Genomic DNA, 13,971 nt, shown 5'->3' with positions numbered 1-13,971 from the left:
AGAGACACTCTCCCCAGCCACCCTAACTGGGCTCCAAACAAAGTAGACCCACGAAAAAACTCTGTCCAACAGGGCCCGGTCCAATAACGATGCCAGTTTTCGGCGAAGGGCCAAAGAACCGGCAATCCAAGAAAATGACCGTGTCTATGTGAAGGACAGATATCCGGGGAGCAGACCCCGACTCCCATTCGAGCCCCGACCGTGGACGAGGGATGGAAACGGTCACACGCAACATATCCTTCTTCAAGATGGCCCACCCAAGTTCCACAGGCTCCCAAGAGCAAGAACCAGAAGGGGAAGCATCAAGCCAACCTGAAGGACCGGGCAGTCCAGGAAGAGGTGAAAATGATGCCCAGGGCGAGGACATGGCGGCGAGCCCCTCGATCACTGAAACCCCTAGAGTCAGCAGCCCCCCATCCCCGGACGATCCCTGGGGTGCCCGAGGATCCCCTCAAGGGACCCCACGGAGAGCACTCTCCCGAGGAGAAGCAGCAGGGTATGGGCTACGGAGGAACCCAGCCCCGTCTTCCCAGCTGGCGGACTTTGTTGTAGACTGATCACGAACTATCCATTCATCATACTGGTAACTGGCCGGATGGCCCGGTATTTTTCCTTCTACTGTGATTCTTAGTGACTTTTAAATATATGGTTTTGTTTTAATTAAAGGTTGAAAGGAATGTAATGTTCATGACTGCGAGTCAGCGGTCTAGTTAGCCGCGCACCGAAGGGTGCGCATACGCGAGCGCGTGACGTCACGCGCTCGCATATATAATAAAGGGGGCGTGGCCGGCGAAGGCAGTCCGGACCACGCGGTAACCGAAGCTGAGTGTCCCGAGTCTTATTGCTGCCGCGGCGCTGTTACCACCATGCGCATGCTGCCTAACGACTCCACAGGCCCCTCGACAGTGCGCTGTTAGTTCTGCCCCGATTTCAGCGCCCCAGGCCTCAGTACCTGTCCAATGCGGTCTAGCAGCGACCCCAGGCTCACTTCAGTCGGCCCCCGTCTCAGTGCCTGGTCTCCGCAACCGCATTCGTATCGGGAGCTATCGGCAGAAACGCGGCTGCAGTGTCGCGGTCCGCCCCTCCTCTCCTTCACTGCCGCCCAGGGCTCAAGGCAGTTTGTAGGGCTGTAGCAGTCCGCATCCGTTTACCCTGCCGAGCTTGGGAGTACGGGAGCCAAAGGCAGCTCGTTTTACTCTTGAGCCCCTCCGATACAAGCTACGTTAAACAACAGGTTTGTAGCCCCGCACAGACGCAGGATTTTTGTAGGATAGTGTGTTGGCGGCATGGAGCAGTTCACTCAAACGGCCATCTTCGCGGTTCGCAAGCTCCACCCGTACCTGTCATCTTTTAACACCGTTTCTACATCTTGGCTTATGCCTAGTCTCACCAAGACAATGTATAAAGCCACGGGGTACCCCAGTGTCCCTTAGAACCTGGGCCTATGCAATATAAACAACAATTAGTTCTGTTGGGTCAAACAATAACTTTGTTGTATTAAACATTTGAGTACACATAACCATTGAGCACATACAAAAGAATAAAACAAAATATGTTACTCATGAAAAAGGTAATATTTTACTCTGTATTTTCAATTTGTTCAGGAAAAGGTCAAGAATTACCGAGACAAACAAGAAAGGCTGTCCGATAATTGAATTAATAAAGCGGCGCATGTAAGAGTGATTAAAGTGACATTGTGAGCGTGGTGACAAAGTGACAAAATAGTTGTATTAAACACAAAGGTGACAAAATACTGCATAGATATTTACAATAAAACCTTTTTCGAAACAGCTCCAAATTCAAATTTTGGAAAACAATGATGCTAGCTCAGTAATTGAATTATACTGATTTGCGTGCTAGCTGGCTTGTTGGAGCATGAAGGGACAAAACAACTGTTTCGACCCTGACAAACCGCATAAGTTAAGGATGTCGAAGACAGGTCTTCAGGACAGGATGGTAGGTTGGACAGCCTGCAGAACAAATGGCGGGTGAGGTTGTGTTCATAGCATAAGTGGAAACATGCCGTTATATGGACTATGTATGATCCACTCACAGAGTCTTCGAACATTGAAGAAAGCAAATGGGCTAAGCCCTTGGGGCTTTGGGATGGCTTCGTCAGGGATGTGATCCAACTAAACGTCAAGGGTAGACTATATCAGGTATCTAAAATGGTGGAGGAGTAATTATGTCAATAGTGTTGGATCCCCCTTTGATGCACTTGAACAGAGGTGGATTGGCGGATCAAACATACCTGAAACGGAAAGTCTCGCCAAGAGTCAATATTGGAGTATGTCAGATGGAACTTGTGATGTCCCAAGAAGCCAGCACCCCAAAGATCTGAAACCCTCTGCAGCTTTTGCGAAAAGGCTCCAAAGTCAGCTGACATTCATCACTCCCGAGGACCTTCACAAAGACACTTTGGACTAGCACAGAAACACCAGTATGTTTCTTATCTATAGGGAAATGACCACGAAAACCCTAGTGCTGAGCACTCTAAGTAAAATTGTTGTGAGGGTCCTTATAAAAGTCTGTGAGAAACGCATTTGAAACACAGATCTCTGCTTGAATGCAATAACCACTGTATCATAGGAGTCAGTTTGGTATATTTAGAAGTTTGGCCTAATCATGTGTCAGCAACAAAAAGAAAATTACGATGTTTCCAAATATCCATTGCAAGACCTCTGTGCAATGTGTAGAGAAAGATCACACACTAATGAGCCTGCCTTTAAATGAAGAGGTACCTGTGCTTGAAGGGGAGATACCACCTAAAAATTCAAGGCAGAAGGAGAAGGACTTGGTCCTAATTCCCAGTGCAGTTATCTGCCCATTGGGTTTGGCACTCGCCACAGACTGGACCTGCGTCACATTTTACAGCTATTTAAGCAGCTTTGCATGATTCAGTTATAGCATGACATGTCAGACTGGCACAGACGTGCTTGCCTATAGTGCAGACCAGATATGCTCCTAGCATTATGGCAACCAGTGACTGCCAAGAGCATTGAAAGGCAACAGTAAGAAGTGCTAGTGCACTTGGAACATGCAAAAGACTTCCAATGAGCTGACAGCTTCAACAAGAAAGTTACTACACAAAGGTTACAAACAAACACACACAAATATAGCCAGGTAAAGCAGAGAGCACCTGACCCGGAAAATGGCTGAAATGTATAAAAGTGGTTGCTAGGTAGCCCAACAATCCATTGTGTGGCAGACCAGTAAAACCCCTTAAGCTAAAGGCTTGCTTGGATGGCATAAAGGCTCTGTTCATAAGTAATGTCTACTCTTTTGCACTGTATTGAAGCACACAGAGATCTCACAAAGAGCAATTAATCATCAGCATAATAACTAAGGTCTCAGGCCAACATAGAAGAGAGGGTATTCTGTTATTTTCAATATCATTTAAACACAAAATACATCAGACACACACCCCACCAGGTGCAGGTTTCCATATAGCTTCAACCATCAATGGTCATCACCAGTCAGATGCGCGGAACCTCAGCACTCTCGCTTCACTGGATCATCTTTCACTTATTCAGAAATACCATGAGAATCATTCACAAAGAAAACAAGGCACAGCGTTTACATTATATGCAATCATCATTTTCTTAGCCATAGTTTTGCAACCAAATTTATTGCAGAACCCTTGTAAACCAGAGAGAAGTGACTGCCCTGGTACTCCACAACCTCTCAGTGACCTTCGACACTGTGTCCCACCACACCCTGACCAAGAGGGTTCACCAGATCAGAACCTAAGAGGATGCCCTCAAATGGATCGGATCCTTCCTCACCAGAAGAAGACAGAGGATCCACCTTCCACCATTTACTTCGGCGCCCAAGAACATAATCTGCGGCATCGTCCAATGTTCATCCCTCAGCCCTACTCTGTTCAAAGCCTACATAACCCCCTGGCCAACATCGTCTGAAACAATGGACTGAACATTATCTCCTATGCAGAGGACGCCCAGCTCATCCTCTCTCTATCCAAAGACCCATCCACCACAAGTGGCAACTTCCACCTGACCATGACCAGCGTTTTCAACTGGATACAAAAAACCTTACTCAAACTCAACACTGACCAGACTTAAGTACTGATCTTCGGAAACAACACCGCCCCGTGAAACGATTCCTGGTGGCCAGCTGAAGTGGGGCTTCTGCATCATCATGGACAGCAAACTCACAATTAAGAACCACATGAATGCAGTCTCCTCCGCCTGCTTTTTCATTGCGCATGCTCCAAAACATCTTCAAGTGGCTCGGTTAGGTTATGTTATGTTAGGCTCATTTATTAGGCGCACAGATGCTCCAGCGAAGGAGCGTCCTGGCGCCTGACAAGGTAGCAACACAACACAACTGGACAGAACAGAGCAGGGGAAATTTAAGGAAACAAGAAAGTTTTTACGGCTCGACGGAAAGAAAGCAGATCCCTAAGGGCGCGAATCGCAGGGGAAAGAGAGTTCCACAACATTGCGGCACGAACTTGAAAAGAACTGCCGCCTGCCCTGCAACGATGAAAGCGGGGAACAACCGCAAGTTCTAAGTCTGAAGATCTTAAAGCCCGGGCCGGAACATAGCGGGACAAAAGATTGGAGAGGATCGTAGCAGGGGATCCCTTGAGAATTTTATAAGCTACACAAAGGACCTTGAACTGGATCCTTTGCGCAATCGGTAGGCAGTGCAGCGTACGCAAGGTGTTAGCAGTTGGACAGAATCTAGGAAGTCCCACAACAGCTCTCGCTGGTCTCCACCAGACGCACCGTCACTCAAGCCCTCGTCACCAGTCCCTTGGATTACGGCAATGCGCGCTTCCCAGGAATCACTACACACCTCCTGAAGAGACTGCAGACCATTCAGAACTCAGCAGCCAGTCTCAGCCTCAACACCTCCAGATGGACCCACATAATCCCTCACCTGAAGAAACTCCATTTGCTCCCCGTCACAAGAGATTCCAATTCAAGATTCTTACTCGCACCTACAAAGCCCTGTACAACTAAAGACCAGTTAACATCAACCACCGCCTGAGCTTCCACCAACCCTCCAGACTCCTGCCATCCACCTCTCTCTACCTTGCCCACACCCCCTGCATCCACCGAAGCAAGAGTGGATGACCCCCAGTCTCCTACCTCGTCGCCGAGTCCTGGATTTGCCTCCCTCACCATATCTCCGGATGTCACCCTCTCTCCAGGAGTACAGAAGGGGACTGAAGACCTGGTATTCAACTGATGCCCCCAAGCAGCTTGGATCTCAGTGCCTGGATACCCTCGCAGGTGATTAGTCAGGCTTTTAGAAATCTTGTTTGATCGATTGATTGCTATTGATATGAATTTCATCTTCCTCTTTTTCTTGCAAGCACTGTTATCATTTGGACTAACATAAAATACATGTAGGTGATTAGTGATTACAGTATGCAAAATGAATCTGAAGTTATTTGGTGCTCTTTCAGTGGTATTTTCAAAGGTATAATTTTAACTAAATCCATTTCCCTGCAGGTACTGCTCAGGTTGTTTCGAAAGGACAGGTGGAATACCGAAGTCTTGCTGGCATTCGATATATGTGGTGGTATCATTTAGTTGGACTGGTGTGGACTAGCGAGTTTATTCTTGCATGCCAGCAAATGGTTATTGCACGAACAGTGGTCACTCTGTACTTCAACAGGTAGGTGCACCCAAGGGTGCTTCCCTTGCTGTTGTCAAAGTAAATCAGTCTTGATATGTATCATTGATAATGGCCCCAAAAAATCCCTAGAAATCCAAAAACCTTGAATATCTTTTGTGGGGAAGATTATTTTTAATTGTGTAAACCGGAGAAAAATGTAGGTGAAGATTAGATATTGTCCTGGCTGTGTGCAGCTCAAGAAAGTTCCTTTGCCGTTAACTGCATAGATGCATTTACTATAGCATACTTTTTTTCTGTCCTATGAAAATTGACAGTGATTTGTGATCTTGATACCTGCCCAATCCCTAATAAATGACAAAATGGAGTGGGAGGTGGATGTCATATATGCCGTCAAGATTCATTTGCTGGTTGGTCTGGCTTTAGACAAAAACACCACAGCAACCCCCCCCCCCCCCCCCCCCCCCCCGGATTCCAGTGAAATATTAAACCTGTTAACCTAAGCAACAAAGTAGCTGATGAAAAAGCTCAGTCTGCAAGATGCATTTTAAGAACCATATGAAATGTACAGATTCATGTTTTGAATCCTGGCAGCGCTGAAAACTCCTGTGATGCTGATAAAAATGATTACTGTTAATTTGGGAATAATAACACCACTTAATTGATGAAGCTTAATTTAAATTTGTGTTGCTAGTCTTGCAAATCTTATTTGATTTTACTATTTTAGTGGTTTTATTTTTATTAGCAATATTAGTTTTACAGTATTTTATTCTGGTTGTATTTTGTTTTACTTTGTTATATGTCTTGAGTGTTATCAGTATTATGTGAACCTTATTATAGTAATCTATTGAGGAGCCCCACTTAACCTGCAGAACTTTAGCAAAGTATTTCAGCTTCATTAATGGTGAAATCGTATTGTCCTGATGAATTTGTATAATTCTAATGAAGCTGCTTGCGTCTCTGAGTGTGAATTGGAAGTTTGTGAGCCTGCTGAACTGCTCTCCTAGTTTCCACAAGTTTGGTAAATGGCTGAGGGCAAAGTTCGTTCTTAACCCTGCAGAAATAAATACAGTGTTTTTTGTTTTTACAAACCCTGTTTAGCTGTACCTGCCTAATTGTCTTCAGAATCGGCGGGTTGCGGTGCACGGGCGCAGCGCACACTGGAAGAGAAACACATTACCCCCTCATGGGTCCTCCCTGTTCCAGTCCTTACTACGTGAGGCAGTCCTGCCTCCACCCAGCCAATCACAACGCCAGTATTTCCATACTACATAAGCCCCGCCCACCTACCGCCATGCCTGTTTTTTTTCTGCTGCTACGGCAGTCGGAACGTTGGTGCTCCCGGTTCCAGTCTCTGGATCCAGTTTCCTTTGGTGGCAAGTCCGTGAGTTTTTCTTGTGTGTTTTGCATAAAGTGCTGTTTATTTCTTGAATGCATGGCACGGCCGCTCCGGTTTTCCGGTCGGCGGAGCTCCTGTTCTGGGGTCAGGTACGCTCCCCGCTCATGTATTCCCAACAGGTATTATGTGGAGGCAGTTTTAGAAATGTATGCAATATGCATTACAAGAAAGGAGTAAACAAGGAGTCAATTGATTTTTACAAAGGTAGTGTTATTTACCAAGAAGCAAGGGGGATATTTCACATGACAATACAGTTAAGACAGCACTGTACAGAGCGGATCATGTGACAACCCAGTGACACTTGGTGCAAGGTGCTATATACAATTGGTGATGGTGAAAGTGCAAGTGCTAAAAACAGCTGCGTAGTCGACGCACAAATCAAAATATTTACATCAAATGATGGCTTCACAAAGCAAGTTGTAATCACTTAAAATGCAATTATTTATATAGAAGCACAAAACGTGATATGCGTCGTGTAATTCAAGCTGTACAGTCGACGGCGTTTCGATCCCCCTTATTCGGGATCGTCATCAGGACAGGGTTGTCGATGGAAACAGTGCTGTGGGCAGAAAGGGCAGTTTGAGGGGAGGACCACATGTTGGAACTGGGGAGGGAAAGTGAGGCAAGTGGAGTAGTGATCAAGTTATTAAATTATTATCAAGAAGGTGAATGTCAAGATGTGAATGAGGAGTGATGGGGGTGATGGCCGGACCAGGAATTGTCATAGTGTAAGTAGGGGGTGACTAAGGTATGATTGGAACAGTAGAAGGATCGGGCAGAGGGCATATTTACATGTGACCAGTGATATATAGTGTCAGTGGGGTCATGGCGAAAAAACGCGTGAGTGGACGGGGAGTGCCGGACGTGAAACCAAACAGCGAGAAACTTAGTATTATACCCAGGTAACTGAGCGAGGGTATAGGAAGTCCGGGTGGTCGCTCATGGGTCGCGGACTGCGGAGGAGCAAAGGATAAGGAAATGTCAAACATTGACCAAGTTAAAAGGTGGAGACACTGGATGCCTCAATAGGTAGAGTTACCTGATCGTTGAGTTATATCCGATCAGCGGGCGGGACTTGATGTGCCTAATGGGAGGAAAAGGAATGGGAATGAGCACGGGCCGGAGGCATGGTGGGGCATAGATAGATCTCAAAGTACGATCGCTCCATGCGTGCGTGGGAAAGTCTTACCTGACTGAAGCAGTGCGGTCAGAAGGCAATCGGCGCTCATCTGGCGGTAGGACTGTAAGCAACTAGACTTCTCTCACGTGGTCTTTCATTTGTGCCAACAGTCAGAACCAACTTCCTGGAACTGCAATCTAATCTTCTAAAATTCTTCAGAAGGATCCGGCTTAAATATTTCTTTGCCGATAAACCAGATACCGGAATGAACCAAATCTCTCCGTTTCGACCTCCTTCTACCTTCAACCCTCCATCCAACCAAATGACACCTGAAATTCTGGCCTTTGAACGGCTAGTCTTAAAGGAAGTAATGGATCTCAAAACAATACCACGCTTCATCCCCTATAATCTACCCTTGACGGAGAAAGAAGCCCTCAATACTCTCCAAAATAACTCAGAGATTGTCATCAAACCCGCGGACAAGGGCGGAGGAATCGTCGTTCTAAACAATACACAATACGACAGAGAGGTTGAACGACAACTCACTAATAATGAACATTATCGTGTTCTCTCTAAAGACCCTTTGGTAGACATTAGAGAAAAGATTCTCTCTATCACTACTACAGCCAGAGACAATAATATCATAACTAGGAAAGAATTCGAGTACCTGAATAACCCACATCCTAGAACACCGGTCCTATACGTCCTCCCTAAAATACACAAAGATGCCAGGAACCCACCGGGACGCCCCATCGTATCAGGATGCGGCTCCATCTTGGAACCACTGGGTAAATACCTGGACTCAGTCATTAAGGAATTTGTGTCCATTACAGATACCTACATACGTGACACCATGGACTTGATCAATACCATAGAAGACCAACCATTCAACCTGGACACTCAATTGATGGCAAGCCTGGACATCGAGTCCCTTTACACAAATATTCCTCATCATGAAGGGCTCGAAGTAATCAAAAACTTACTGATCTCCAGACCTCAACCTACCAGGATCCCCACTGACTTTGTCATGGACCTTCTACGAGTGGCCCTACAAAACAACTACTTCATGTACAAAAATACATACTACCTCCAAATCAAGGGAGTATCAATGGGCGCTTGCTTCGCCCCCAACTTTGCCATCCTATATGTACACGACCTGGAAAAATCACTGATCCTTAACTCCATCAATCCGTATCGACCCCAAATCCATCTGTGGCGTCGATACATAGATGACATTCTGTTAATTTGGACTGGAACGGCCGATTCCTTACAACCCTTCATGGACTGGCTAAATTCCTCACAGGAACATCTCAAATTCACAAGTGAGATTAAATCAAATGACTTACCATTCCTTGATGTCATTATACATGCAGAAGACGGGATACTGGGAACATCGCTCTTCCGCAAGCCTACAGAACGAAACACTTTGCTACATTATTCTAGCAATCACCCAAGAGGACTACGTGATGGGCTTCCATTTGGCCAGTTCCTACGAATTCGGCGTAATTGCAAATGGCGCAAAGATTACTTCCGGGAGGCAGACCTCTTGGTCACGAAACTCATCAACAGAGGCTATCCACGACGTCTGGTCAAACAAGAGAAGAAACGAGCATGGTACAACCATCGTGAGGATCTACTGATGCCAAATCAAAACAAAAAATCTATGGACAGAATCCCTTTTGTCTCTGTATTTAGCCCAGACAGCAACAAGGTAGCCAAAATAATCAAAAAGAACTGGCCAGTGTTACGCTTTGATGAACAATTTCACGCACCACCACTTTTCTCATACCAGAGGGGCAACAACATTGCCAATCATCTTGTCCGGGCGATCACTTGGCCTACCCCTACAACCGAAAAACACACCATCACGGCTGCGTGGGGATTGAGTCCCGTTATTGGACACTTCAAATGTCAATCTTGCAGCGTCTGTGAGCTAACACATAACACCAAGGAGTTTGTTTATAACGGCCATATTCATCAACTATCCCACCACTCAAACTGCAAGACCCAGAATGTCATTTACGCTATCCGTTGTCCATGCGACCTTATTTACATTGGCCAGACCACCCAAATGGTCAAACAACGGATAATACAACATAAGAGCAGAATTAACTGCAAAGTACTCACTGCTCCACTTGTCACACATTTTTTGGGAAAAATCACATACGGACACAGACTTGAGATGGATGGTCATTGAGAAACCCACATTACCCATCAGAGGGGGGAACATGTCCACTCTACTCAATAGAGCAGAATGTAAATGGATTGCGCGGGTTGACTCGGTCAACCATGGGTTAAACACTCTTGACGAGTGGACAAACACCATCTCTATTTAATTCCATTACCGCACTAAATAGACAACTGCCTTCTATTTAACCATCCGGTTCCAAACCCTGGTACCAGTTGAGCCCCATGTACTGTAATTGGTTTCCATATCATGATGTTATAACATATGTTGAAAGCTCTTGCATCTCTCTAGAAATGAAAAGTTGATGTATTATGTATATTGTGCCCTTGACTCTACCATCATGGCCTTTTTTTCTCTCCCCCCATTGGGGTACTAATTCATGTTTCCCCGATAGACTTGTGTCATGTACCTAACCATCCGGTTTCAAACCAACTCCTACGATATGTACCATCCCATACAATGTTGTTATACCATTGGGGTACTAATTCATGTTTCCCCTATAGACTTTTGTCATGTACATAACCAGCCGGTTTTCAAACCAACTCCGAGAATGTGTTACTTCCCATACCATGTTGGGATACCGTTGATTGACCTCACTACTTTTAAGTGCCTTGCATGGTAATCTAGAGAAAAACTCTGTATCTTTAACTCCGTTCTCGCCCAGTCTACCATGACGTGTACTACCCCGCTCATACGCTTGCTTGACACGCCCCCATCGTGTCAGACCTGTCAGTTCTGTCCCGCTAACTTTCCTCTACCCAACTACTTCCTGCTTGCTAGTGTAACCCCGGCAACGCCGCGACACGCCCCCCACCCTGCCTCTCGCGATCCCAGGTCTCCGCCCCCAGCCTTCCACTTCCTGATTTATATGCTGGCGTCTTACGGACACAGGTAGCTTGAGCATTCATTGCTTACAGCCCTACCGCCAGATGAGCGCCGATTGCCTTCTGACCGCACTGCTTCAGTCAGGTAAGACTTTCCCACGCACGCATGGAGCGATCGTACTTTGAGATCTATCTATGCCCCACCATGCCTCCGGCCCGTGCTCATTCCCATTCCTTTTCCTCCCATTAGGCACATCAAGTCCCGCCCGCTGATCGGATATAACTCAACGATCAGGTAACTCTACCTATTGAGGCATCCAGTTTCTCCACCTTTTAACTTGGTCAATGTTTGACATTTCCTTATCCTTTGCTCCTCCGCAGTCCGCGACCCATGAGCGACCACCCGGACTTCCTATACCCTCGCTCAGTTACCTGGGTATAATTGTAAGTTTCTCGCTGTTTGGTTTCACGTCCGGCACTCCCCGTCCACTCACGCGTTTTTTCGCCATGACCCCACTGACACTATATATCACTGGTCACATGTAAATATGCCCTCTGCCCGATCCTTCTACTGTTCCAATCATACCTTAGTCACCCCCTACTTACACTATGACAATTCCTGGTCCGGCCATCACCCCCATCACTCCTCATTCACATCTTGACATTCACCTTCTTGATAATAATTTAATAACTTGATCACTACTCCACTTGCCTCACTTTCCCTCCCCAGTTCCAACATGTGGTCCTCCCCTCAAACTGCCCTTTCTGCCCACAGCACTGTTTCCATCGACAACCCTGTCCTGATGACGATCCCGAATAAGGGGGATCGAAACGCCGTCGACTGTACAGCTTGAATTACACGACGCATATCACGTTTTGTGCTTCTATATAAATAATTGCATTTTAAGTGATTACAACTTGCTTTGTGAAGCCATCATTTGATGTAAATATTTTGATTTGTGCGTCGACTACGCAGCTGTTTTTAGCACTTGCACTTTCACCATCACCAATTGTATATAGCACCTTGCACCAAGTGTCACTGGGTTGTCACATGATCCGCTCTGTACAGTGCTGTCTTAACTGTATTGTCATGTGAAATATCCCCCTTGCTTCTTGGTAAATAACACTACCTTTGTAAAAATCAATTGACTCCTTGTTTACTCCTTTCTTGTAATGCATATTGCATACATTTCTAAAACTGCCTCCACATAATACCTGTTGGGAATTGTTTTTGCTTACACGATATCTCCCATCCCAACGAGGTCTATGGGTTTTCTCCTGTTGTTCTTACACCCCGCTCATGTAAGCATGGGCGGAAAATCCGTTCCGCTCGTGGATTTTGCGGATTTTCGGTAAATTCGCAATCCGCGAACGATCGCGAATTTACCAAAAATCCGCAAATTCGCACGCAGCGGATTTTTTTTTCTTGGTGATACAATTTTGCGGCGTGCGGTGTAAGTTCGCAATTGCGAACATGTAGGTGCGGCGGGCAGCAACAATCTCGCACTCGCGAAATTACAAAAATTGCAATTCTGCACAAGAAATCTACTAGCAAGCAGCATAGACCTTCTGAAAATGATGATTTTTATCAGAATAACTCCTCAGGTTGACATTTGCCTGCACTTTTTGGGATTTGAGGCCTTTTGATTTCCTTTGGATAACTTTTGGATTAGAAATCAACTTTCTCATATAAGCTTGTTTGGGGCATTACAGTTGCAGTAATGCTGTTCTGCAGAAAAACGAGTTTTGCAATAGTGAAAGCATTCAGCAGGTTCAAAAGTTCAAACTCATCATTAGTAACCATTCCCTGTAGTGCTTCCTGACAAGGGCCCCTCCAGAGTTCAGTTGCTAGTTGCAACAATTGTATGACCCTGCTCTGACCCTCACAGCAGGCTCATAGAATAGCTACAAGTAGGCCACAAAGGTCCTGGAAAAAAAATTGCACTGCAACAGAAAGCAAATTACAGATAAGGAAGCAGGTGCCAGACTGGAATTTTAAAACAGTGACACATTAATAAATCAACCCCAAATTAATTCATGTCAGTTGAAGCAGGCAGGTGTTCTTGCTTTTCCCCCCCATAATCTACAGTGATGATGAACCAGAGGGTGGCATTGATGTACCAGAGGGTGGCAGGGGTGAAACAGAGGGTGCTGGGAACCTGTGATGATGAACCAGACGTAGAAACAACATAATCGTGACCGTTGCGAGCCGACATGTAAGTTCGCAATTGCGAACTGGTACAAAACCCTCGCGAACTGGCAGAAATCCTTGCGAACTGGCGGAAATCCTTGCGAACACAAAAAAAAAATTCGCGAGAATTCGCGGATTTTGCGGATTGCGAGTTCGCAAATTCGCAAAATTCGCGAACGCCAGATTCGCAAAATTCGCCCATGCTTACGCTCATGTGCTGGGCTGGAGCGGGGAGTTTTGGTGGTGTCCTGGCCTCGGGTCGTCCCGGCGCGGCTGCACTATCGCAGCGTCCGGCCGCCGCAGCCATTCACTTTTGACCTGTGGCTGTGGGCGGAGACTTCAGGGCTGCCCTCTTTTTTTTTCATTCACCTGCCTCACCTTTGCGTGATTGGATGATTGGGGTCAGTATTTATTGGAGGTTGCTGGGCACTTCCGTGGTTGTGGTGATTTCCTGTTTGGTTGCTTCTGGGTTTTTTCACCTTGAGTGAAGGGGCTTCTTCTCCTGTACCGGCTAAGGCTGTTTCCAAGCAGCATAATATTCAGGATCTGTAGGAGGACGACGTCTTGCAGATTTCTAGGACTGATTTGCAGGACTTAATTAATTCTGCAGTCCAGTCTGCGCTGCTGGAACCTGCGGCTAAG

The 13,971-nt window shown here is 46.1% G+C and overlaps 1 protein-coding gene across 2 annotated transcripts in view; it reads left to right on the top strand.

Moving 5' to 3' along the window:
- The window catches only part of SLC44A3 (solute carrier family 44 member 3), a 530,813-nt gene that overhangs the window by 430,591 nt on the left and 86,251 nt on the right, over positions 1-13,971 (top strand). For both annotated transcript variants that reach the window (XM_086957367.1, XM_086957377.1), the window contains one exon: positions 5,484-5,649. In XM_086957367.1, coding sequence (XP_086813493.1) covers positions 5,484-5,649 — 166 coding nt within the window. The remainder of the gene's footprint in view (positions 1-5,483; positions 5,650-13,971) is intronic.

This window comes from Lissotriton vulgaris, chromosome 1_1 (genome assembly GCF_964263255.1).
Source record: "Lissotriton vulgaris chromosome 1_1, aLisVul1.2, whole genome shotgun sequence".
Taxonomy (NCBI): Eukaryota; Metazoa; Chordata; class Amphibia; order Caudata; family Salamandridae; genus Lissotriton; species Lissotriton vulgaris.
The sequence above is the reverse complement of the archived record's forward strand: the minus strand, read 5'-3'. Positions and strand labels throughout refer to the sequence as shown.